General features: G+C 40.8%; 1 protein-coding gene across 3 annotated transcripts in view; it reads left to right on the forward strand.

Moving 5' to 3' along the window:
- The first annotated feature begins 5,910 nt into the window (after positions 1–5,910).
- The window catches only part of LOC149312839 (kynurenine/alpha-aminoadipate aminotransferase, mitochondrial-like), a 28,563-nt gene continuing 11,679 nt past the window's right edge, over positions 5,911–22,794 (forward strand). For 2 of the 3 annotated variants that reach the window (XM_089525484.1, XM_089525486.1), the window contains exons 1-6: positions 5,911–6,084; positions 13,589–13,705; positions 15,291–15,459; positions 16,398–16,530; positions 17,133–17,207; positions 22,147–22,356. In XM_089525484.1, coding sequence (XP_089381610.1) covers positions 13,639–13,705; positions 15,291–15,459; positions 16,398–16,530; positions 17,133–17,207; positions 22,147–22,356 — 654 coding nt within the window. In that variant the 5' untranslated portion in view covers positions 5,911–6,084; positions 13,589–13,638. Of the gene's footprint in view, positions 6,085–13,588; positions 13,706–14,242; positions 14,268–15,290; positions 15,460–16,397; positions 16,531–17,132; positions 17,208–22,146; positions 22,357–22,794 lie in introns of those variants that run through there. The other variant, XM_089525485.1, reaches the window with a different exon arrangement.

Raw genomic sequence — 22,794 nt, forward strand, 5'->3', positions numbered from 1 at the left:
AAGACCATTACTGGAACTTTTTGAAAAGCTTTTAAACAGAACCTTTAAAAGCTTTTTAAACAGAGGTTGGATGGCCATCTGTCAGAGATTCTTTACCAGTGGATTCTAGTACTGACACAAGCTGGACTAGATGCCCTCTGCTTCTATGATTACATGATAACATTCAGATAATACTCTACTTCCTGTAAAAATAAAAATAAAATGAATATATCCAGGTAAGGTTGTGAAAGAAAAAGAATATTTATACATACATGATGGAAATACCCAACAATTACACATTTTGTAAACAAGTAATAGATACTATCAAGAAAATAATTGAATGTAGGTTTATTGAAATGGGGGAAGTAATTTTTCCAAGAAATATCAAGGACAAGACTACTGTCAATTATTTGAGAAGTCTTAAAAACTGCATTTCCAATTTATTAAAATATAAAAATGTGGGTTTATTGTTTGCTTTGTGCTTTATGTTTGTTAACTGCCTGATCAGTTAATCAGAATAGTCCAATAATAGTCAAATAATCAGAATGATTATTTTCAAGATGACATAGCATCCTTTAATTTCTTTTATGAAATGTTGTATGGAATACTATTTTAGGCTTGCTAAATCGAATGCCGAAAAAACTATTTGTATGTCGTTGTTTGATAATGACGTACAGATGCATATAATTTTAAAAATCAGAATAGGTAAATGTATTATGAGATCTTCACCGAATCAGGGAGTTGGAAGGGACCCCAAAAGTCATTCAGTCCCACCTTCTGCCTGCGCATGAATCCACGATTAGAACAGCCCTGATATGTGGTCATCTAACTTCTGTTCCAAAAGCTCCAACAAGGCAGACTTCATCACTTTCCAAAGATAGTCTGTATCACTGTCAAACAGCTCTTACCATCAGGAAATTAGTTACAGACTCTCTGTGGAGTATGGTGGTGTGTGCCTCCAAGTCATTTCTGTCTTATAGTCATGTCTATTCCCTTAACCCCTGTCCCCTCCAGAACCGAAAATAGCTTTTCACGGGCAGCTTTCATCTGCTATGCAGCATAGGAGAATTTCTAATAGGAACCCAATGAGCAGCAAAAGGTGGCTGGCCATACAGGTATATTGCCCTATTAAAGAAAATCACCAGCTGGGTGTTGAATAATGCCTAGCTGACTGGAGGTACTGAATAAATGCTTAGTAGTAGCAGGAGCAGCATGTAGTTTCATGGCATACTTGGCCATATATATATATATATATATGTATATATATCAAAGCTCTTTTTTTTTATCATCTATCATATTCTTGCTGATGTCAAAGCAAGCCTTACATATGCAAACATTTGTAACGCCAGCCTAACAATATCACTGTCTACACGCTCTGTTTTGTTATTTCACTAACCACTAATGGGTCCTGACTGGAATTAACCCTTCCAATGAAATTTCAGTCCTCTAATAGCTCAGGCAGGACTCATTCCTTCCAGTTTCACAAACTGCCTGCAGTGAAGCAATTACTATCAAACGGAATAAGAGGCTTGGAAATGGATTTTTGCCTGAATTTTCCTGTTCGCCCTTCTAAGCTAAAGTGCATGAGCGACATCTAGTGATCCAAGGAACTGAATTGTATGCTATAAAAAAAATTCCATTCAGAGATGAGGTAATAATCCACCGTTTAATGATTAAACTTTAATCAAAGTGCTGCAGAAACAGGGTATCAAATGGTTCAGGCTGTTATTTTCTTGCAAGTTGTTCATATAACATCGACTAGTCCCTTCCTACAGGTCACAAACAATACACCTTTAAAAGAAAAATGAAACATATCATAGCACATGATTTGGATGTGAGCTGCCTGGGCATATAACAGAAATTGGCAATGCTCTTGTTTCATGAAGTTAAAATCAAAATCAAGGTGCCCACCTGAGGCTTGGCAGGGATCATAAAGGTGTCACAGTTTGTGTCACGTTACATTCTATGGTTTCGAGATTTAAAATCTTAAACCTAAAAATTTACCATTATATTAACCTGAACACACCAGATTTTAATCTGTTCTCAGAAGCTTCGTAGAGTAAGGAACGGTTAACAGTTGGATAGGAAGCCAGCAGGAAACACCAGCACTTTCCAGATAGTGATAGGAAAATCTTCTACCTAAAACTATTGCTGCCAGTCAGCACTGACGGTACTAGCAGGGTGACCAGATGTCCTCCTTTTCCAGGACATAGCCCTACATTTCCACCTTCTGTCCAGAATGAATTCCAAAATGACCTCCATTTTGAGCAGAATTAAGAAGCATGAATTTATAATAGTGTTTGGAGCTTTTGTTTTGTAACGTCATACATTTTGCAGTGCCTTGTCATCCTTTTAGGGTTATGACAACTAGTCACCCTGGGTCCTAGGCTACATGCAGAAAAGGTTTGAGTCGGTACAGTGGACGCTTGGTATCCATTGGGGTTTGGTTCCAAGACTTCCTGTGGATACAAAAAATATGTGGAGGCTCAAGCACCATTAAATACAATGGCATAGTAAAATGGTGTCCCGGCCTTATATAAAATGGCAAAATCAAAGTTTGATTTTGGATTATTTTTTTTCAGGGATGAGGGAATATGTTCCATGCCATGGATGGTTAAAGCTGTGGGTGCAGAATCTGTGGATATGGAGAACCCACTGTATAACTAACCGTCTAACTAAAAAGATTGCATGTACAGCGCTGTGTAAATTTACAGCGCTTCATAAATAAAGGTTAATCATAATAATAAAGTATAAGGCAGGTTCCTATATTCTTCATATTGTAGGATGACCTATTAATCTCTGCACTCAATGTGTGCATTCAGGGTGTATCCCTGCTAAGTTGTATTTTTATTCAAGGAAAACAAATCCATGGCAGTTAAGGTGGTGTCAAACTAGATTGTTTCTACAGTGTGGACGCAGCCTTAGTCTCTTTCCCCACTTGGCAGTTGCTGTTTTGGGCTAGTTCCCAGACTTGGCTCCCGCACTGCATGCCCACGGTCCAGGCATGTCAGTTGGGGGATTCTGGGTGATGTAGTCCAAAAGGTAACTTCTTCAAATGAGTGGTGGTACAATAAATAATCAATCAATCAATCAATCAACCAACCAATCAATGGTAAATGAATATTTATTTTCTAAGGTTCAAAACAAACTGCAGAAACAATCCTCACTTTAACTGCCCTGGCCAGAATGGGAGACAGGAACTGACTCACAAAACTATTAAAAAGCAAACAAACAAGAGTCAGGAAGGAAATAAATAAATGTACATGTAATAAACAGAAATGTCAGAAAGTTATAATAGATCTAGCAAGCAAGCAATAGTCCATATATATGTGTAAGCCAAATAAAAATTGTCAGCAATTGATATGGAGGCCCATTAGCCATGAATCTTTAACTACAAAACTGCAAATCCCAGGGTTCCATAGCATGGAACCAGGGCAGTTTAAGTGGTACCAAATTGCATTAATTCTGCAGTGCAGATGCAGCCTGCTAAGTGGTTTTCAATTGGTTGTAAATGTGTGCAGGCCAAACTATTTCTAGCAGTGAAGGGAGAGAAGAAAGAAGAGGCAAAGAGATTAAAGAGAAATGTCAGTGTGGTGCAGATAGTATAATAGTGGGTTTTGGAACGTTGTTGTTATTGTTGTTGTGTGCCTTCAAGTCTTCCAACTTATGGTGAACCTACCCTAGGGTTGCCATATCCCGCAGGGGGGCGGGACAATCCCGGTTTGGGAGGGGCCAACCCGGTCCCGGTCCGGTTTGGCGACCAAACCGGGACGGCCCCGCCCACCGCGGCCACCTCAGGCCCCGCGGCGGCTCCAAGGCCTTGCTGAGGCCTGGGAAGGCTCTCCGCGGTTGGAGCTCCAGCCGCAGAGACGCTCCCTCCCGGGCCCCAGCGAGGCCTTCGAGGCGGCTCCGCGGTCGGAGCTCCGACCGCGGGGTCCTCCAAGGCCTCCGCAAGGCCAGGGAGGAGGAGGAGGCCGCTTCCCACCGCGGCGATCGCCGCGATGAGGAGCGGCCCCTGCCTCTTTCCCGGCCTGGGAGCCTGCTGAGGCTTCCTCCCAGGCCGGGAGGAGGAGCAGGCCGCTTCCCCTTGCGGCGATCGCCGCGATGAGGAGCAGCCTCCGCCTCTTTCCCGGCCTGGGAGCCAGCCTAGGCTTCCTCTCAGGCCGGGAGGAGGAGGAAGCCTGGCACCGTGGCGATTGCCGCGATGCCAGGCTTCCCCCCGCCCTTCTCGGCCTGGGAGCCGGCCTAGGCTCCCTCCCAGGCCGGGAGGAGGAGGAGGAAGCCTGGCACTGCGGCGATCGCCGCGATGCCAGGCTTCCCCCCGCCCTTCTCGGCCTGGGAGCCGGCCTAGGCTCCCTCCCAGGCCGGGAGGAGGAGGAGGAAGCCTGCACCGTGGCGATCGCCGCGATGCCAGGCTTCCCCCCGCCCTTCTCGGCCTGGGAGCCGGCCTAGGCTCCCTCCCAGGCCGGGAGGAGGAGGAGGAAGCCTGGCACCGCGGCGATCGCCGCGATGCCAGGCTTCCCCTCGCCCTTCTCGGCCTGGGAGCCGGCCTAGGCTCCCTCCCAGGCCGGGAGGAGGAGGAGGAGGACAAGGTTTAAAAATCTAGGACTTTTTTTTTTTAATTTCCTAGCCAGGAAATTTAAAAAAAAATGTCCTACATTTTCAAACCTTGTCCTACATTTGTCCCGGTTTCGAGGTCCTCCATTATGGCAACCCTAACCTACCCTAAGATGAACCTCTCATAGGGTTTTCTTGGCAAGATTCATTCAAAGGTTTGCCATGGCCTTCCCCTGATGCTGAGAGAGTGTGACTTGGTCATTGTCATCTAACTGAGCAGGAATCGAACGCTTGTCTCTAGAGTCTTAGTCCAACACTCAAACCACTATACCACAAAGACCCTGCTTCAGAACTGGTACAGACATTACACCAGATGCCCTAACTGCAAAGGAAGGCAATGCATCGCAAAATGTAGGATGCTCAAGAAAAAATGGTCACTAATATAAATGTAAATTCATGCTCAAAAATGGAGGCAGTATGAAATTCCTTCTGCGTAGAAGGTTGAAATGTAGGACATGTCCTGGAAAAGGAGGCTGCCTGGTCACCCCAAGTCATCACTATCACACCACACTGTTATAGAGCTATTATTCCACTTTAACTGCTATGGCTGCCTCCTGTGGCATTCTGGGGTTTATAGTTTAGTCTCCAAGGTGCTACAAGATATCTCTGCATCTATTTTTTATTGTTATTATTATATCAAATGCATCTGAGGAAGCGGACTGAAGTCTGGGAAGGCTCCTGCTGCTCACTTCTTTCTTTCAGTGAGTCTCAAAGGTGATACAAGATCTCTCTATGTCTATTATTATTATTATTATATTTTAATATACTGTTTGCATATTTTTGTTGAATGATATTGTGTATTAATTTTGTATAATATTCTATTTTCTAGAGGTCCATTTTATTTTATTCTATTTTATGTTCAGCGCTGTGTAAACCTACAGTGCTTTATAAATATAGTTTAATAATAATAATAATAATATCCAAATGAATGTGAGGAAGCAGACTGAAGTCTTGGAATGCTCCTGCTGCCAGCTTCTTTCTTTCAATGAGTCTCCAAGATGCTACAAGATATCTCTGCATCTATTATTATTATTATATCCAAATGTATCTGAGGAAGCAGACTTAAAGCTAGGAAAGCTCCTGCTGCCCACTTCTTTCTTCCAGTGAGTCTCAAAGGTGCCACAAGATCTCTCTAAAATACTGATTCTACAGACTAACGCGGCTATGTCTTTGAAGTCTATGATAGTAATCAACACAGAAAAGGGGTGTGTGTGTTTAAAATGGCGTCCTCCTTCTCCCCCCCCCCCCCCATTTATGGGAGTGTTCCCAACTGCACCCTTTGCCTGCCAGCTGACTCCCTTCCCTTCCCACGTTCTTTAGTGTCAAGGGAGCTCCAAGGCCTAGAGGCCAGGGAGGGGAGGAAGAGGAGGAGAGAGGGCCAGGGAATCAAGCGAGGCCCGGTGCCTGCGTTCCTTGCTCTCAGGCCTCAGAGGGGAGGAGGAGAAGCCGAGCTCCAGCGCCAGAGGGGGGCCAGGGCGGCTGAGGAGGGTAAGCTCCTTCTTCGGTGGCCCTGCTTGCTTGGCCCGCTTTATTAACCCTCACCTTCTTCACACAAAAGATTTTGGCATGGCATTTTATTCTTTTTATTCTCCATTGTAAAGTGTGTATTTGGGGGGGGGGGGGGGGGGCGCTGTGTTTAACTAGTTTCACCCCCTGCCTCTAAAACATAAACCTCCCAGGCTGCCTTCCAGCCAGGGAAAACGTCCAATGACTGTGCCCCATGTCGTTATTGTTGTTCTTGTGTGCCAGAGCCCTATTCCAACATTCAAACCACTGCACCATGCTGGCTCTCCTCAGAAGAAGTAAACACTATACAAGCATGAAAGAAGAGACCCCAAGGGCCATCTGCCATGCAGGAAGTCTCAATCAAAGCATCCCAGACAGATGGCCATCCAGCCTCTGTTTAAAGACCTCTAAGGAAAGAGATGCCACCACAATCCAAGGGAAAGGAGTGTGTTCCACTGTTTGAACAGTGTCATGAAGGGAGGTGGAATCTCTTTTCCTGCAGCTTGCATCCATTGCTCCAGGTCCTAGTCTCTGGAGCAGCAGAAAACAAGCTTGCTCCCTCCTCAATATGACATCCCTTCAAATATTTAAACAGGGCTATCATATCACCTCTTAATCTTCTTTTCTCCAGGCTAAACATCCCCAGCTCCCTGAGTCGTTCCTCAGAGGGCATGGTTTCCAGACCTTTCACCATTTTAGCCGGCCTCCTTTGGACATGCTCCAGTTTCTCAATGTCCTTTTTAATTGTGGTGCCCAGAACTGGACACAATATTCCAGATGGGGTCTGACCAAAGCAGAATAGAGTGGCACTATTTTTTCCCTTGATCTAGTCACTATACTTCTATAGATGCAGCCTAGAATCGCATTGGCCTTTTTAGCTGCCGCATCACACTGTTGACTCATGTTCAACTTGCCGTCTACTTGGACTCCTAGATCCCTTTCACATCTAGTTTCATTCAGCCAGGTGTCCCCCATCTTATATCTGTGCATTTCATTTTTCCACCCTAAGTCCAGTACCTGACATTTCTCCGTGTTTAATTTCATTTTGTTAGCTTTGGCCCAGCTTTCTAGTCTACAATTTATTATTATTATTATTATTATTATTATTATCATCTTATATCCGTCTTTCTCCCAACATAGGGACTCGAAGCCTTTATATCGATAATATCCATCTCCATTATATTTCACACTAGTGAGATTCCATGGGAAAACAGGAGTTAAATGAGATTTAAACAAAAAATAATAATTCCACAAACGGCCAAAGTTTATCACACAACATTGCAGTTAACATGAAATAAGGTGAAGTTAATCTGAATGCAAAGCAGAGAAAACTGTCAGCTTTTTACTTTCGGAACAACCTGAAAGTAAAAAAAGATGCTGGTTTTTCTCTGCTTTGCATTTGGATTAACTTTGCGTTATTTCACTTGGGCAGACCCCTAGTGTGATAAACTAACCAAATTTGCAAGTTTGGTTTAAATTTGAATGTACTTTAAATCACGTTTAATTCCTGTTTTCCCACTAATATGATAAATGCATTTACTCAAAGAATTGAGAAAATAAGCATACTTTTTTAAAAGGAAGGAAGACCCCTGGTACCCTAATTTTATCCAGACTGGTCTATATTTGGGGATGGGGAAGTCAGAGAACCTTTGCTATCCCTGAAGGGAAGTGGGTGAGTTAGGAGTGAGAGGAGAAAATCTTTGCTAAAAATCTATGCTTGTGGCAGAAGTGGGTAAATTTACCTGGATCACCCCATACCCTCCAGTATTTACCAAGATGGGCACATTTTCAAGATGTCAAAAGTTATTAATGGGAAAGAAGAACACACAGCCTAATACAGGCTACCGCTGTTTGCTTTTGCCTGGATCTAGAGGGAAGAGCAAGATCCCCTTCCTTCCCTTATTAACTGAGTATAAACTCCTTTGCACTTTGCACTCAGTGTGTAACAACTCAAGTAGCCAGAGGCCAAAGGGGAAAAGTAAAAGGAGGAGAGAAAAGGGGGAACATTTTAAAAGCACCTGAAAATGTGGGAAGACAGAGTATTAACCAGGATGTCCCTCTCAATTCAGGACAGTTGGAGGGTAAATACTCCAAAAAAGAGAGCATCTACTGTAATGTTCTTAGAATCTAAATCACCAAAGGGAAAGGGATGTACACCTGTTAAAAAAAATCATGCCTATCATTCCACCCCGTTATGCTATGGATTTCTGGGATTTGTAGTTTTGTGATATATTGAGCCTTCTCCATCAGAGAGCTCTGGTGCTACAACAAACTACAGATCCCAGGATTCCATATGATCGAGGCCATGATAGTTAAAGTGGTGTCAAACTGCCTTAATTCTTCAGTGTGGTAGCAGCCTGCACGTACTGAAAGAATGCATCTGTATATCTCACAAGCAAAACCGAAATAAGAATGCTGGTTACTTTAAAAACTGCCTTATAGCAGGGAAGTGTATATGTAGCCCAACACTGTGTATTTTTCTGATGAACAGTAGCACCATGAATTTAAAGCAAACATCATTCAGATCAGAAAGATTCTTCTTCCTTCATTTGATTTCTATCCCTTGCTTCTCACACATCACAATTCAGTAGTACAAATACAATTAAAACATGCCATGAATAAAAATGTTTTAAAAATCAGAAACTGGAATGCCAGTAAAAGAAGAATACAGCATCCCTCCATTTGAAAGTCTGCTTGAGAAAGAAAAGACCTGCTTGGATAAAAAGATCTTTTCTTGCCAGTGGAAAGAGAAAAGAAAAGGAGCCAGTTTATCTTCATCTATTATTTCATCCGTTCCCACCTGCCATCTTCCTGTGGGCTTGTAGGGAGTTCCAGCCTGGGAGCAGCCACAGAGAAAGCCCACTCTGACATCCACATCAAGGGCCCTTTCTCGGTACAGTGCTATGATTCCACTTTAATTGCCACGGTTTCAACTTGTGGAATCCTGGGATTTGTAGATGAGGGAGGGGGTATTTAGAATTCTCTCTCAGAGAGCTCTAGTGCCTCACCAAATTGCAAACCCCACAGTTCAAAGGATGTTGCCATGGCCATTGAAGTGGAACCTTAGCACTATAACTGGACAGTGTGAAAGGTCTCTGGAGTATCTGCCTCAAGAGGACTGAAACAAGGGATTTTTCTCTTGTCCTTTCACGCTTGAGATCTTATATACTGCACTTGAGACCATTTGCATGCAAAGGACGTGTGTAACTATTGAATAAACATCATTCTATAAATATCCACCTACCCCTAAAAATGGCAGTAGAACTCTCCTCTGGCATCACATTTCAAATGAGTTTATTCTCCTCCTATCAGCTTTTTTAACTGTCCTCATTCTTAACTCTTGCCATTTTGACCATGCTCTAATGTTGTTGCTCCTGTTATCATCTGTGAAATCATAGAATCAGGAGAGATCACAAGGCTATCCAATCCAACCCTCTACCACGCAGGAATACACAGTCAAAGCACTCCCAACAGATGGCCATCTAACCTCTTTTTTAAAACCTTCAAAAAAAGGAGACTCCATCACACTCTGAGGCAGTGTATTCCCACTGTTGAACAGCCCTTACCTTCAGGAAGTTCTTCCTAATGTTGAGGTGGAATCTCTTCCTGTAGCTTGAATCCATTACTCCATGTGTAGCCTGTGGATCAGAAGAAAACAATCTTGTTACTTCGTTGATATGTCATCCCTTCAGATATTTAAACATGGCTATCATGTCACCTCTCTGCCTTCTTTTCCCCAGACTAAACATACCCAGTTCCCTAAGCCACTCCTCATGGGACATGGTTTCCAGACCTTTCACCATTTTAGTCACCCTCCTCTGGATGCACTCCAGCTTGCCAATTTTCCTCTTGAATTTTGGTGCCCAGAACTGGACAGAGTATTCCAGGTGAGGTCTGACAATGCAGAATAGAGTAGCACTATTACATCCCTTGATCTGTGATGGATGCTACACACACCCCATCTGATTTATTTACTGCTTGTTAGCCTTATCCCACAATAATGCAAAAGGTGTATTGTTAAAGCAGTCAAAATCCATCTATATGGTGACAACAGAGAAGATACTACCTTATTTCCCTTTTCGTTGTAGAGTGGGAGCACACCTTAGAAGCCGGTGACAGTGCACAGAATTATTTTTCCCTTGAGATGTCATTGTATTTTCAAAGCTGAACTGAGAGGGGGGGAATGCCTTTCAGAGGATTGTTTTTGCTGCAAAAATAAATAAAATACTACACTGAATATTGAAAAGATTTATTCCTCATTTCCCCCAATAAATACACATAATGCCTTTACATACAAAGGAAGATGTTCATCGGGGAAGTAAAGAATGTGAGAGAAGAGCTATTACCATAAATTTTGAGTAATTTGTAAACCAGGAGTAGAATGTAGCTGAGCATTCCTAGCTAATATAGAATTATTTTCTTCAGGTTCAATAAAAGTTCTTACTATCAGTATCTCAAGTTCTTTTTAAAAGTTTTTGATCATTTCACTATTCAGATAGGCACACAAACACCTTTGTATCTTAAATGGACTCCAGTTTATTTTTCCAGTGAATTTCATGTATTGGGTAAAATGTTTTCACTAGACGATATGGTTGCTTTGAAAATGGAAAGAGCCTGGAAATGGGGAAAGAATCCCTTTGAAACATTTTGAAAGACTATTTTCTATTGTTCTTTCCAGAGACAGAGCTCTTCTAGTCTGATATGTTGTGACACTCCATGACTGCTTGCATTAGGTGAAACATTTTAATGTGTTATATTTAATACAGCTAAAGAAACAAAGATGGGTTCTACAAAGAACTTGTAAGCACTACACATCTGTCACATCTCTCAATCTGTTCTAGTTCTGTTAAAATCACTCCTTACCTTTCACTGAAAATAAGAGGAAAAAGAAGATCAGAATATCTCTGCTGTTTACAGAAGAATAAAAGAATGTGCTACCTGCTGACTTGCAAATTTATTGATATAAGAAACCCTGATTTATAATGGCCCTTAATTTACAGATTAGGTATGCAGAATTTCAGAGCAATTACAACTGATTGCCTACAAAAGCTTTTATTTAATTATATCTGGATCATTTTGCAGCATGTGATCATGTGAACAGACAAAATACCAGTCAGATGCCAAAAAAGTATCCAAGTGTATGACAAAACCAATCAATACATTATATGGCTGGCCGAATTGAAGTTTGTCTTCAGAACAAAGAACTGATTTGGGGTTACGTTGATCAGTTTTAGCAACAACAACAACAACAAATTTTATTTGTATTTGCCGCCTCGAGGCAGGATTACAGCAAAGAATAAAAACCACAATACAATACAAAATACAATATTATCTAAAAATACAGTCAGTAAAACAGCAGTATTACTACCAATCACTAAAAAGGCCAAATTGTTGTCAATTTTACATGCTATCAAGTCAGAGTGGGAATGATCCACAAAATCATCTATAAAAGGTCAGGTGGATGGGCCCGCCGGAAGAGATCCGTCTTAAGTACCTTTTTAAAGGCTTTTAAGGTGGTAATGAGACAAATCTCTTCCAGTAAGTTGTTCCATAATTTAGGGGCCGTGGCTGTAAATGCTTTATGGGAAGTTGTAGTTAGTCTAGTTTTCATATGTTCCAATAGTTTCTTCCCTGATGTTCTAAGGGTGCGGGGCAGATTGTGTAGGGAGAGGCATTTACTTAAGTAACTCGGGCCCAAGCCATGTAGGGCTTTAAAGATAATAACCAACACTTGGTATTGCACCCGGAAGTTGATCGGCAGCCAATGAAGAGATCTTAATACTGGAGTAATATGGTCAAATCCTGATGTTCCTGTGACCAGTCTGGCTGCAGCGTTTTGGATCAATTGAAGCTTCCAAACTTGGTACAAAGGTAGCCCCATGTAGAGCACATTACAGAAATCAAGATGAGAGATTACCAGTGCATGTACTACTGCTTCAAGGTCCCTCTGGGCCAGGTAGGGACGCAGTTGGCGTATCAGCCGAAGTTGGTACCAAGCACTCCTGGCCATCGCCTCCACCTGAGATGATAGCATTAGAGGCAAGTCCAGGAGTACTCCCAAACTGCGAATTTCATCTTTTAGGGGAAGTGTGACCCCATCCAGGACTGGTTGGTAAATCTCCGTCCCTGGACCAGGAATACCTATCGCAAGCACGTCCATTTTCTCTGGATTCAGCTTGAGTTTGTTTTCCCTCATCCAGTCCATTACCGACTCAAGACAGGCATTTAGAGGAAAGATGCCATCCTTGGTCACTGCAACAGTTGGAGACAGAGAAATGGATTTTGGTGTCATCAGCATACTGATAACACCACGCTCCATGTCTCCGGATGATCTCTCCCAATGGCTTCGTGTAAATGTTAAATAGCATGGGAGACAGAATGGGGCCTTGAGGGATGCCAGATGCCAACTCTCTTTTACGAGAGCAGCTGTCTCCCAATATCACCATCTGGAATCTGCCCGAGAGGTAGGATCAGAACCACTGGAGCACAGTGCCCCCAATGCCTTACTCCCTCAGGCGTTCCAGAAGGATACCATGGTTGATGGTATTGAATGCCACTGAGATGTCCAAGAGCACCAGCAGGTTCACACTTCCCCTGCCGATGCCCAGACGGAGATCATCGACTAAGGCAACCATGGCAGTCTCAACTCCAAAGGAAAGCTTTAGGACATGATAACTGAATCCAGGGCTGCATCTGCACTGCAAAAATAAAGCAATTTGACATCACTTTAGCAGCCATGGCTCAGTGCTATGGAATTCTGGAAATTATCATTTTGTGAAACATTAAGCCTTTTCTGTTAGAGAGCGCTGAAGCCACAACAAACTGCAAATTACAGGAGTGCACTTGCCATAGAATTGTGTAGGTTCAAATTTTAAAGTTGGTGTTCTAAACAAACACTGGAAAAGAAAGCAGAACTCTTTCTTCTTTAGGACACCTGAAGCTACTGTTTCAGAAACCAACTTTATCTTGTCTACATGATTACTTCTTTTTGTGACTCTTATGCAACAGTGCTTTGCTCTTGTCCATTTCAAATACAGCTGTGAACAAGAGCAAGTCAGGCACTTTTAAGATACATTTATTAACGGCAGATTAAACATGAGCCTATTGCAATATTCACTGATACTGATCAACCTAGAATCATTATTATGTTGATCTGTGGCATTACCTAATCATTAACCATGCAGTAAGCTCAATTTGGTGTGATCTTGAACAAAGGGTTTATTTCTGATACTTAGACTGTAACAAGGATGTTGGTAAGCTGCATTCAAATTATCATTTGCTTGATTGCTTTTATGCTATGACTATTTCTTTCCTTATCAATATGAGATCACGTCATAGACATATAGCTGTTGAATATCTATGAATTTTGAATGAATGGTATTCAGCTAATAATTAATAGGGGGTAGTTCATTCTCTATGAATTAGAAAGTTACTTAATTTTTTTGTTTGAAAAGTGATATTTCCTGTTTGTTTCTTGTTATTTTAGCATCCATCCAGTTTACTTAGAAGCTGAATTTGGTACCTGGCCTGTTAACCATGAATTATTCACGATTTATTACTGCAGTAAGTGCAGCAAGAAAAGCATCTCCAATAAGAGTTCTCAGTGAGTATATATACTTTGCTACTGGAACCTCAGATGTTTTCTCAGGTCACTGAGATGGTTCTGGGTAGACAATTCCGTCATGAGGAGATAACATAACAGTAGAAGGAGAGGGGCTATGACTATAAAAAAGGGGAGCCCACTCACCCACACTATTTGGGCATCATAGCAATGATCTTATCACTATCTGCTTCTGACCCAGGATATCCATGTATGATTTGCCACACAGAAATTCAGAATAGTAACAAAGAGGCTAAAACACATATGTGTAATAATTGAATAATGTCTTGGCCTATCAAGATAATGTATAACCATCTTATGGAGACATCTCTTGCCATTAGGTTCTCAGGCTAACAGATATGTTGCAAAAAGAGGAAAGTGGTATGATTTGGGAAGGGGGAAAGCAAAGACTAACACCATTTTTGGCTGACAGATGGGACCAAGCTGGTTACTTTCAGTCTCTTGGCAGGTGGCAGATGCCAGAGATTCTCTTCAGCAAGGCAGAGACAAAGTGTGCTTCCCATTAACAGCTCTGCTTATTTCAAGCCTACTCCAAGTTAAGAATGTGAGTGGCTAGTTAAATCAGGTTGGTCGTTGCCCCTTGATTTGTCCTGTTCTTCACACATCACTACGTACTGGGTTGTCAGCTCACAACACCAGTGCAGGTATGGAAAAATTCCTTCTTTCAAACTTTGGCCATTATGAATAGCCACGCCTCATGCAAGTGCTTTTAATTTAAAAGTTTCCAGATTTGGTGTTCAGCTTGCTACTTGCAGTTTGCTATTTTAAATTTAAAAGGGTTCTCTGTTGTACACGTCGAGTCTCTTATCTGCCCTGCTTGGGACTAGAGGTGTTTTGGATTTTGGAAGTTTTTGTTTGTTTGTCTTTGTTGGGTTTTTTTTTTATTTTGGAATAACTGTATTTGCGCATATATATATAATGAGATACCTTGGAGATGAAACGCAAGTCGAAACACAAAATTCATTTATCTTTCATATACACCTTACACACATAGCCTGAATATAATTTTATACAATATTTTTTATAAATTTTGTGCGTGAAACAAAATTTGTATTCATTGAACCATCAAAAAGGTGTCACGATCTCCAGCACCCATGAAAAAGAAAGTTTTGATTTTTTAAATATTTCAGATTTTGGAATTCCAGATAAGTGAGGCTCAACCTATATGATTTTTTCAATTTTGTAACCCTCTCTGATAGCTCAGGATAGAGCTAGTAGGAAACCAAGAAAACAAACAAATAAAATAAAGAGGTTAAGTTGAAATGAAAGTATTATAACTATATTATGTATTATGTATGAAAGTATTATGTATCTCTGATGCCATCGATTCTCTGCCTACCCTGGATATGTATGTTGTATGATTGTTTTTAGAGTTTTTGTACTATTGGATTTTATTTATGAGATTGTTTGTAATGGTTTTTAATAGTCTGTAACCCCGCTTCGATCCTATGGGAGAGGCAGGGAAACATAAATAAAATGTCTTATTATTATTATTATTATTATTATTAAAATTTCTGATGTTTGGTTTAGTTAAATATTTTATTCTTTTTTGTTTTGTCGACTTTAGCTGAACTGATGCAGAGATCTCCTCCATCATTAATCTCCCTGGCTGGAGGGGCACCAAATCCCAATACTTTCCCTTTCAAGACAGCTAGTATTGCCATTGGAGACGGAACAATGGTTGAAATTGGGGAAGAACTAATGAAGAGAGCTCTCCAGTATTCTGCCTCAGCAGGGTACATTACAGGCACTTCTGATCTCTGTGTTTTTCAAGTATCAAGCACATTAAAAGTCATGTTGCAAAAAACTTCCATTAAGGGAGGTATGTGATCCTCCATGCTTTGTGGGAGTGTGCAAGGTACCACGAAAGTCACTCTCTATTGCTGTTGAAAAACTGCCAGTGATTTTGCCTCCATTTCAGGAAATGAAGAACTATCCATATCATAGCATGTTTTGGCATGTTTTATTTCATACACAAATATGAAAGCAGTAAGTTCCATTTTTTAATTAAAAAGCCTGACTGCTGTGAGAAAGGGGTAATGTCTCAAGACTCAGCACAGTTGTTTTAACTTTTCACTGTATAGAAATGCAGATTGTGACACCTTGCCTGATCATCTCCCACAGTTGTTTGTTCATTGTGGATTTCTTTTGCTCTCCCAATTTCTTCACACAAACACATGCGTGCAGTGTCTCTTTTCCCATTTAGGAGGGGGCATTTCCCCTCCCATTTCCACTTTATGTACTTCTGTAAATATCCATGTTTCCCTGAATCTGCAGATTCCTTTCCCTTTTGAGGGATATGTGCTCATTTTTGATATAAAAATAAATGCAATAAGATACAAACATGCTGTATCTGAATTTAGTATTAGACAGAGTGGTAAGGTACCTGGAATGTACCATTTATGTTTGAGCAAAGTAGTGACCATGAAGTATGTCTCTTTTGTGTGAACTAAAAATCACTGGGTTGCTTTACTATTAATATTGTAGCACCCAGTGCCCTTGTGCATATTAACTACCATACCCACACCACACTTAACTTAAAGTCCACTTTTTTAAAACCAAGAAATAAAATTATAATAAAACCTAATGGATGAGAATCATGAAAGACAGCACACAATGCCTCTTTTTGGTGAGTTTCATGAGTCAATTAGTTACAAGATAAATTCATGTCCAGCATTCCAGAGCTGCTGTCCTGGTTGAAAGATTTGCAGAAGCGCCTCCATAACCCTCCAACCATTGATTATAGAGCTGAAGAAGGAAAAATGGAGTTGTGTGTCACCACTGGAAGCCAAGAAGGGTTGTGTAAAGTAAGACCATATTTTAAAATCTCAGGTATAAAAGAGTAAATGTGATGACCTAGGTAGGAGGTTGGAGGAAATTAGCAAAAACATCAGTTTAGGAGAAGAGAATGCAAATATGATGTGAATGTGTCTTTTTAGCTCAAAATCTGTGGATTAGAGAAAGTTTGTCATGAAATACACATTTTAAAAAATGTATTTTCCCACTGAAAGTAAAGGACTATTTGATAGCTTTTCAATCCAATTCATTGCCACTTGCTTTCTTAGAAACACAGACATGGACTGCCTTGATACAGTACAATGGGAGTTTATGTACTGTACTGTTTTAGCGGCTTAGATTTATCATGTTATATGCTAAACACCTCTTCTCCCCCTCCCCCCATAACTCAATCTTTTATGCAATGTTGCAAGACAGAGTAGAAAAGATGTATGCCTAGTAATTCATTCAGTTATAGTCTTTCCATGTCCATACTTTTTTAAATCACATCTTGATCTTTGGCAGAGCTTAACCTTAATCACTCTTTTTTTAAAACTCTAGGACACCTTTTGATAGACTGGTAAGGAATATTATTAGTATTCTACAGTCATATGAGATTTTTTTTTATTTCTAGGTGTTTGAAATGCTTATTAATCCTGGAGACACAATTCTTTTGGATGCACCCACCTATCCTGGGACACTAGCTGCTGTGAGTATTCTGGGAATTGTAGTCTATATAGTGGCATTTCCAAGCTTTGCCTACAGTAATGAAGAGGCTGGCATTGTATGCACTTTCTGATGTTTACTGAACTCTGAACAGTTGAAATCAGTTAAATAATGCAGTTGTAAATGTCAGTATAGCCTTTATCAGTTTTATCAGTTAATGTGCATGCTTGTCTCAGTTACTGATCTAACCTAGGAAAAGTAAACTAGGATTACCTTGGGCCCATTTTGAGATATGTGGCTTGTTAGGACTGGATATTCTGAACAACTTTCTGAAAAGAACTCCATGGAGGTCCTTTTTTAAAAAATACAGGTTATCCAACTACCCTAAATGTGCCTATCTATATTATTGAATATTGGTTATTTCACCTGAAATCAGAAAAGCCTGAAAACATTTAGACTATTGGGTTTTCATGAGCTGAAATATGAGAGCATGCCCAAGAATGAGTTCTTAAAATTAAACTATCAGTGCTTTACTCTCCACCAAATTTCTTCCATGTACAAGATCATAGGGCCACATTGCAGATGGAACAATCTGCACTCACTTTTGTAATGAGACTCCAATTTCCCCATACACCATGTTCAAAGAAATGAGTCTCAGATGACTCTAAATATATTGTGAGCTAAAAGAGATGTGATAGTGAGTGGCTGTTACAGCTGAGTGACTGTCTCCGTTTTTCTTTTAATGAGTAGCAGGATCTGGGGGGCAAGTTTTCATTGAAACTACTTCATGTGATAAAGGATGTTTGAATTCTTTTCTCACATGCTCTGTTCCATTTACTAAATATTTTCTCACCCATAACTGCTATTAGCCTTGGAAAGGGAGCTCCTATTAGTGCCACATCCAAGAATTAAAGTTTCACTTGCCTCTAAACTGTGAAAACTGAGCACTCTCAGTTTTAAAAAAATGACTTGGCAGCTAGAGACACTTTCCTGCAGTGTCTCTTCTGGCCTTAAGGTTTTTTTCACATATTCTTGTACAAGGAACGGACTCTGCGATGATACAAAACATTCAGCCTTTTTTATTCCATGTTCATTCTGATAGGCAGAGCTGTTAAACCTCAGTCTGTCTTTTTACTGAGTGTTGTCTGCTTGTCGTTTGGTTTGATTCCAACACTAATCATTCAACACTAATCAAATACTACACTACATAAGCAAAGTGAAGTGGCTCTTGGTTACCATTTTCCAATCATCTACACTAGAAATGCTGAAGGAATCACAAACGTCCCTCAGCTGCTCTTACTGAAGATGATTTTTTAAAAGTCTTTTACTTCCGCAAACACTCTATAACTTCTAATCTTGCTTCTGATTTGACTTGATTTCATTTGGTTTGGTTTTGATAGGGACGTGGTGGCTTAGTGGTTAAGATGCCAATTCCGACGATTGTATGGTCAGCAGGTTGGCCGTCTGAGGCCAAAGTGATGCATGACAGAGTGAGTTCCCAACACTTGTCCCAGCTTTTGCCAACCTAGCAGTTCAAAAAGCATGCAAATGCAAGCAGATAAATAGGTACCACTTTGGTCGGAGGGTAACAGCGTTCCATTTAGTGATGCTGGCCACATGACCACTGGAGTTTTCTTTGAACAACGCTGGCTGTTCGGTTTAGTAACGGAGCTGAGCACCACCCCTACAGTCAGTTACGACTAAACATTCATGTCAAGGGGAAACCTTTACATTTTATCTTGCTTCTGATTTGTTTAGATCCTAATAAGGCCCCTTTGAGGTGTTAGTCTCTTCAGAGAGTTCTTTTAGTAGAATGCTGCATTCTCCAGTATTTGAGAAGGATAATGACTTTTCAGTTCCAATGGTCCTCTCCAAAGTTACCAGATCAGAACTATTCCAGACCTTGAGTTTTGGTGACAAAATCTGAAACCTTGGGACAAGGGCAAAGAACAGCCCCTGGGGGTGTGTCATTATGCATGATACATTAAGCATCAACCACAACTGCACAGAGTACATATGCCATTCATCTAAAAACACCTAGTCTAATGAGTAAGATACATATACTCATACATTTCAAGGGAGTGATCTTGTTTTTAGATTCCTGCCCCTTATTCTGAGGACTGGAGAAAAGGGCCAGGCCCTGAGACTGGGATCCCTACTCCTATCTGTTTTATCGAATGTTAGTTTAACATTCTAGTACATTCAGGATTATTAACTAAAACCTACTCGGTATCTTGGCACTTTCAGAGAGAAAACATGCTCCCTTTTCCCAGAGTTTTAGTCAGCGTTTCTTAAAGGGGACATAAGATATTAACAATCAATAAAAGCAATAGTTCTAAATTAGCAGAAAAGGAAGGGAATTCAACTATTTGTCACTTGAGTCCACAGAAACCAGGACTGTGGATTGCTTATATGGTATGCATTCACCTCATTCATTTAGATGAAATATACAAACGCACAGGCAGAAAAATGCTAGAATAAATGGTAAAATAAATCCTATTTCTGTCAATATTACATATAATTGTTCAGCATTTCCTGCTTCTGCAAATCGCTGTGGGTGTCCAAATGATTTATTATATGACTTAGTGTGTAATATTGGCAATGTTTTTTCATTATCCTTTTGAGTCGGGATGGGTGAGGGGAGACCATATAAAACCTGAATGTGGCTGCATTTCATTTATAGCCTAATAAATGAAGCACTACTTAGTGCAGAAAGAGAAATGGCAGACTCTTTATTTTACACCTCAGCTACTATTACCCAGTGCCCACACCTTTCGGGGGGGGGGGGTCAGGCTACCCCATGAACATTACAGAAATTTCCATCCAGTTTCTGAAAGTTTTGTGCTTGGAGCAATTAGATTTTCTTCTATTGCCACACATTTTATCTGCCTGTGGCAGTTTTGTTCAACAAACGATGGGTGGGAAGGCTGATTTATGTCTTACACATGTGTTTTAGCCACACCCTTAGCTGTCCAATGTTGAGAAGAAAGATATGAAAAGAAACTTTAACCACATTTGTTGGAATACAGTGATGCACACTATTTGAAACTTTGCCATGAATCCAAGGAAGGTTACAGTTCTTCTTCCTGTCAATAACTACAAATCATGGATAGAGGCCAAGGGCCAGAACATGCATCTCCATCTCACTTCCATGGTTAGAATTTTTTAGGAACATGTGTGGCCTGTTCTGTATATTTCTGGGTAGCACACTTTAAAGTGTAAATGATCCGCCAAATATCCAACTTAGATAGCTTTTTAAAAGCGGTCAAGACTAAGCTCTTCTGGCAGGCCTTCCCAGAATAGACCCCAGCTACATATAGGCGCATTACAGACCGCCCAAAATGGGCGGTCTCACGCCGCTGCTGGTTGCTGCGTCCGGGAACCGCAGCAGCCAAACCATGCGGTTCCCATGCACAGCAACAAAGAAGCGCCAAAATGGCACTTCTTCCTGGGCCCTGGAAGAGGTGCTGTGAGGCGCGCACTCACGGCACCACTTCCGGTGCGCGACGTCTGGACGCTGTGCGTCTGTGATGTCAAAATGGCGGCGCCCATCTGTATGCGGTGCCACCATTTTGACGTAGTGGTTACGCGTGAGGGGCAAGGCGTGTCAGGAAGCGCCGCCCCTCACACATAACAACGGCACCTCTATGGGCCCGTCTGTAACGCGCCATAGATTCCCCATACTTGGAGTATTCTGTATTTGTACAATCCCAGCCATGATGAGCTTGCCCACTGCTTTTGCGCTATGATATCGTGTGATTTTAACATAAATGTGTTGATTTTAATGTTTAAATTTCAATCTTTGAATGGTTTAATTCCTTTTTAAGGGGGGTGTATATATTTGTATTATTGTTATCTCTGTACATCTGTATTATTTTAATTGTTGGAAGCCATTTTGATTGTTTCTTACAAATAAGCGGGACATAAATAAAAGTTTTATTTATTTTTATTATTTAAACTGAATATATCCCTGATTTCTGATAAATATTTTAAAGTGCATATAATTTTACTGTTCATATATTTGTAGGTGTACCCTTGGAAAACAGGTGTACACTTACTAAATCTAATGTAGGAAGCAGCCCTAGGCTAAATCCAGTGTTAATACCACTTGCAGTAGGCCTGTCAAAATGAATAGAGTTTGTTAATTACAAGCACCCATCATGTTTCTACTTTTAAAAGTCATTCTAGGGAGAATAGTCAAGCTGCCCACTAGAAGCTGTTGGACTGGACATTCCAGCAGCCTTAGGCTGCATAGGCAATGGTGAGGGATTCTGGAAGCTGCCTGATTTAACTCCTACAAGGCAGTTTACACTTTACAGTTTCCACAAGGAGGATGGCTGTTGCAATGGGATGTGCTGCTCAGTATTTAGTGGGGCACTATGTAACTACAAGCAGTTACGGTAAGTAATTAAAGATTTGAAGGAATGTGAACACATTTACAGGATCTGAATTCTGCACAGCTCTGCATAAACTGCCCAGTCATCTCATAGGATTAAGTTTCTTTTTTGGACTACAACTCTCAGAAAAGCTCCAACAGCGTAGTCCCCCAAAGAAAAGAAAATAATAAAGATAAGAACTTAACTTTAAAAATGCTGAACAATTTTAAACAACCTGCAGCTTTAGGGTGTCCCCCAGAATGTTACAGAATGTAGTGTGGATTGAAAGAACGGTTAGAAATTGAAGTACGTTCAAATGTGGGGAGTGGAAGAGAAAGAGAGATAGATCACAATAAGAAAAATACATATCCAGAGGTGGTGAGCCACTCCAATCCATCTCATCTTTCAGTAAAAATTAATTCACTGTCTTAAAGACAGACATAACTGGTATGATGACCAATGGAATGTAGAAATTAAAATAATTTAAAAGATACCTTGATTTAAGAGCCATAGCATGTATAGAAAGTCTGTGAAATGAAAAATGGATTCACTTAAGTAAACATTCTTCTCTCCTGTTGTTCTTCATTATTATTTTGATTAAAACAGCTGAGGCCACTGGGCTGTAACATCATCAATGTTCCTAGTGACCAACATGGTATTATTCCAAAAGCCCTGAAAGAAATTCTTTCCAGGTGGAATGCAGAAGATGCAAAAAAGCTGAACAGCAACCTCCCCAAATTTCTCTACACAATTCCTAATGGCGGCAATCCTACTGGAGCCTCATTAACAACAGATCGCAAGAAAGAAATTTATCAGGTATGTCCGTTTGCCTCTCATGTCAAAGCGCAAATAACAGTTGCTTCAGATCAGGTGACTCTTACCAGTTAATATGTAGCACATACCAACAAAACATCATGAAGAACAGAGAAAGGGGAACTATAAATTACTAGGATTCATAGGAGAAGAAACCAAGTATCTTGGTACATTCAGAATGCATAGTGCAGTTCATGGGATTGATCCAAAGCTGACTTTACCATCAGACACAGGAAAGTGGTTCACGCAAGCAGTGTAGAGGCAGGTAAATTTGCCATTTGCAATCCCTGCTTCTGAATAATCCCATCCAAAGAACAGGTGAAGGCAGCAACAGCCCCATCACTGCCTCTTTACTGTGCACATCTAGCTGTTTCCCTGAATGCCTGGTTTTGGGAATTCTAAGAAATAAGAGCAGAAATGACTAGGAAAATTACATATATT

The sequence above is a fragment of the Sceloporus occidentalis genome, unplaced genomic scaffold, assembly GCF_023333645.1.
Source record: "Sceloporus occidentalis isolate IW3139 unplaced genomic scaffold, rSceOcc1.0.p SCAF_5, whole genome shotgun sequence".
Taxonomy (NCBI): domain Eukaryota; kingdom Metazoa; phylum Chordata; class Lepidosauria; order Squamata; family Phrynosomatidae; genus Sceloporus; species Sceloporus occidentalis.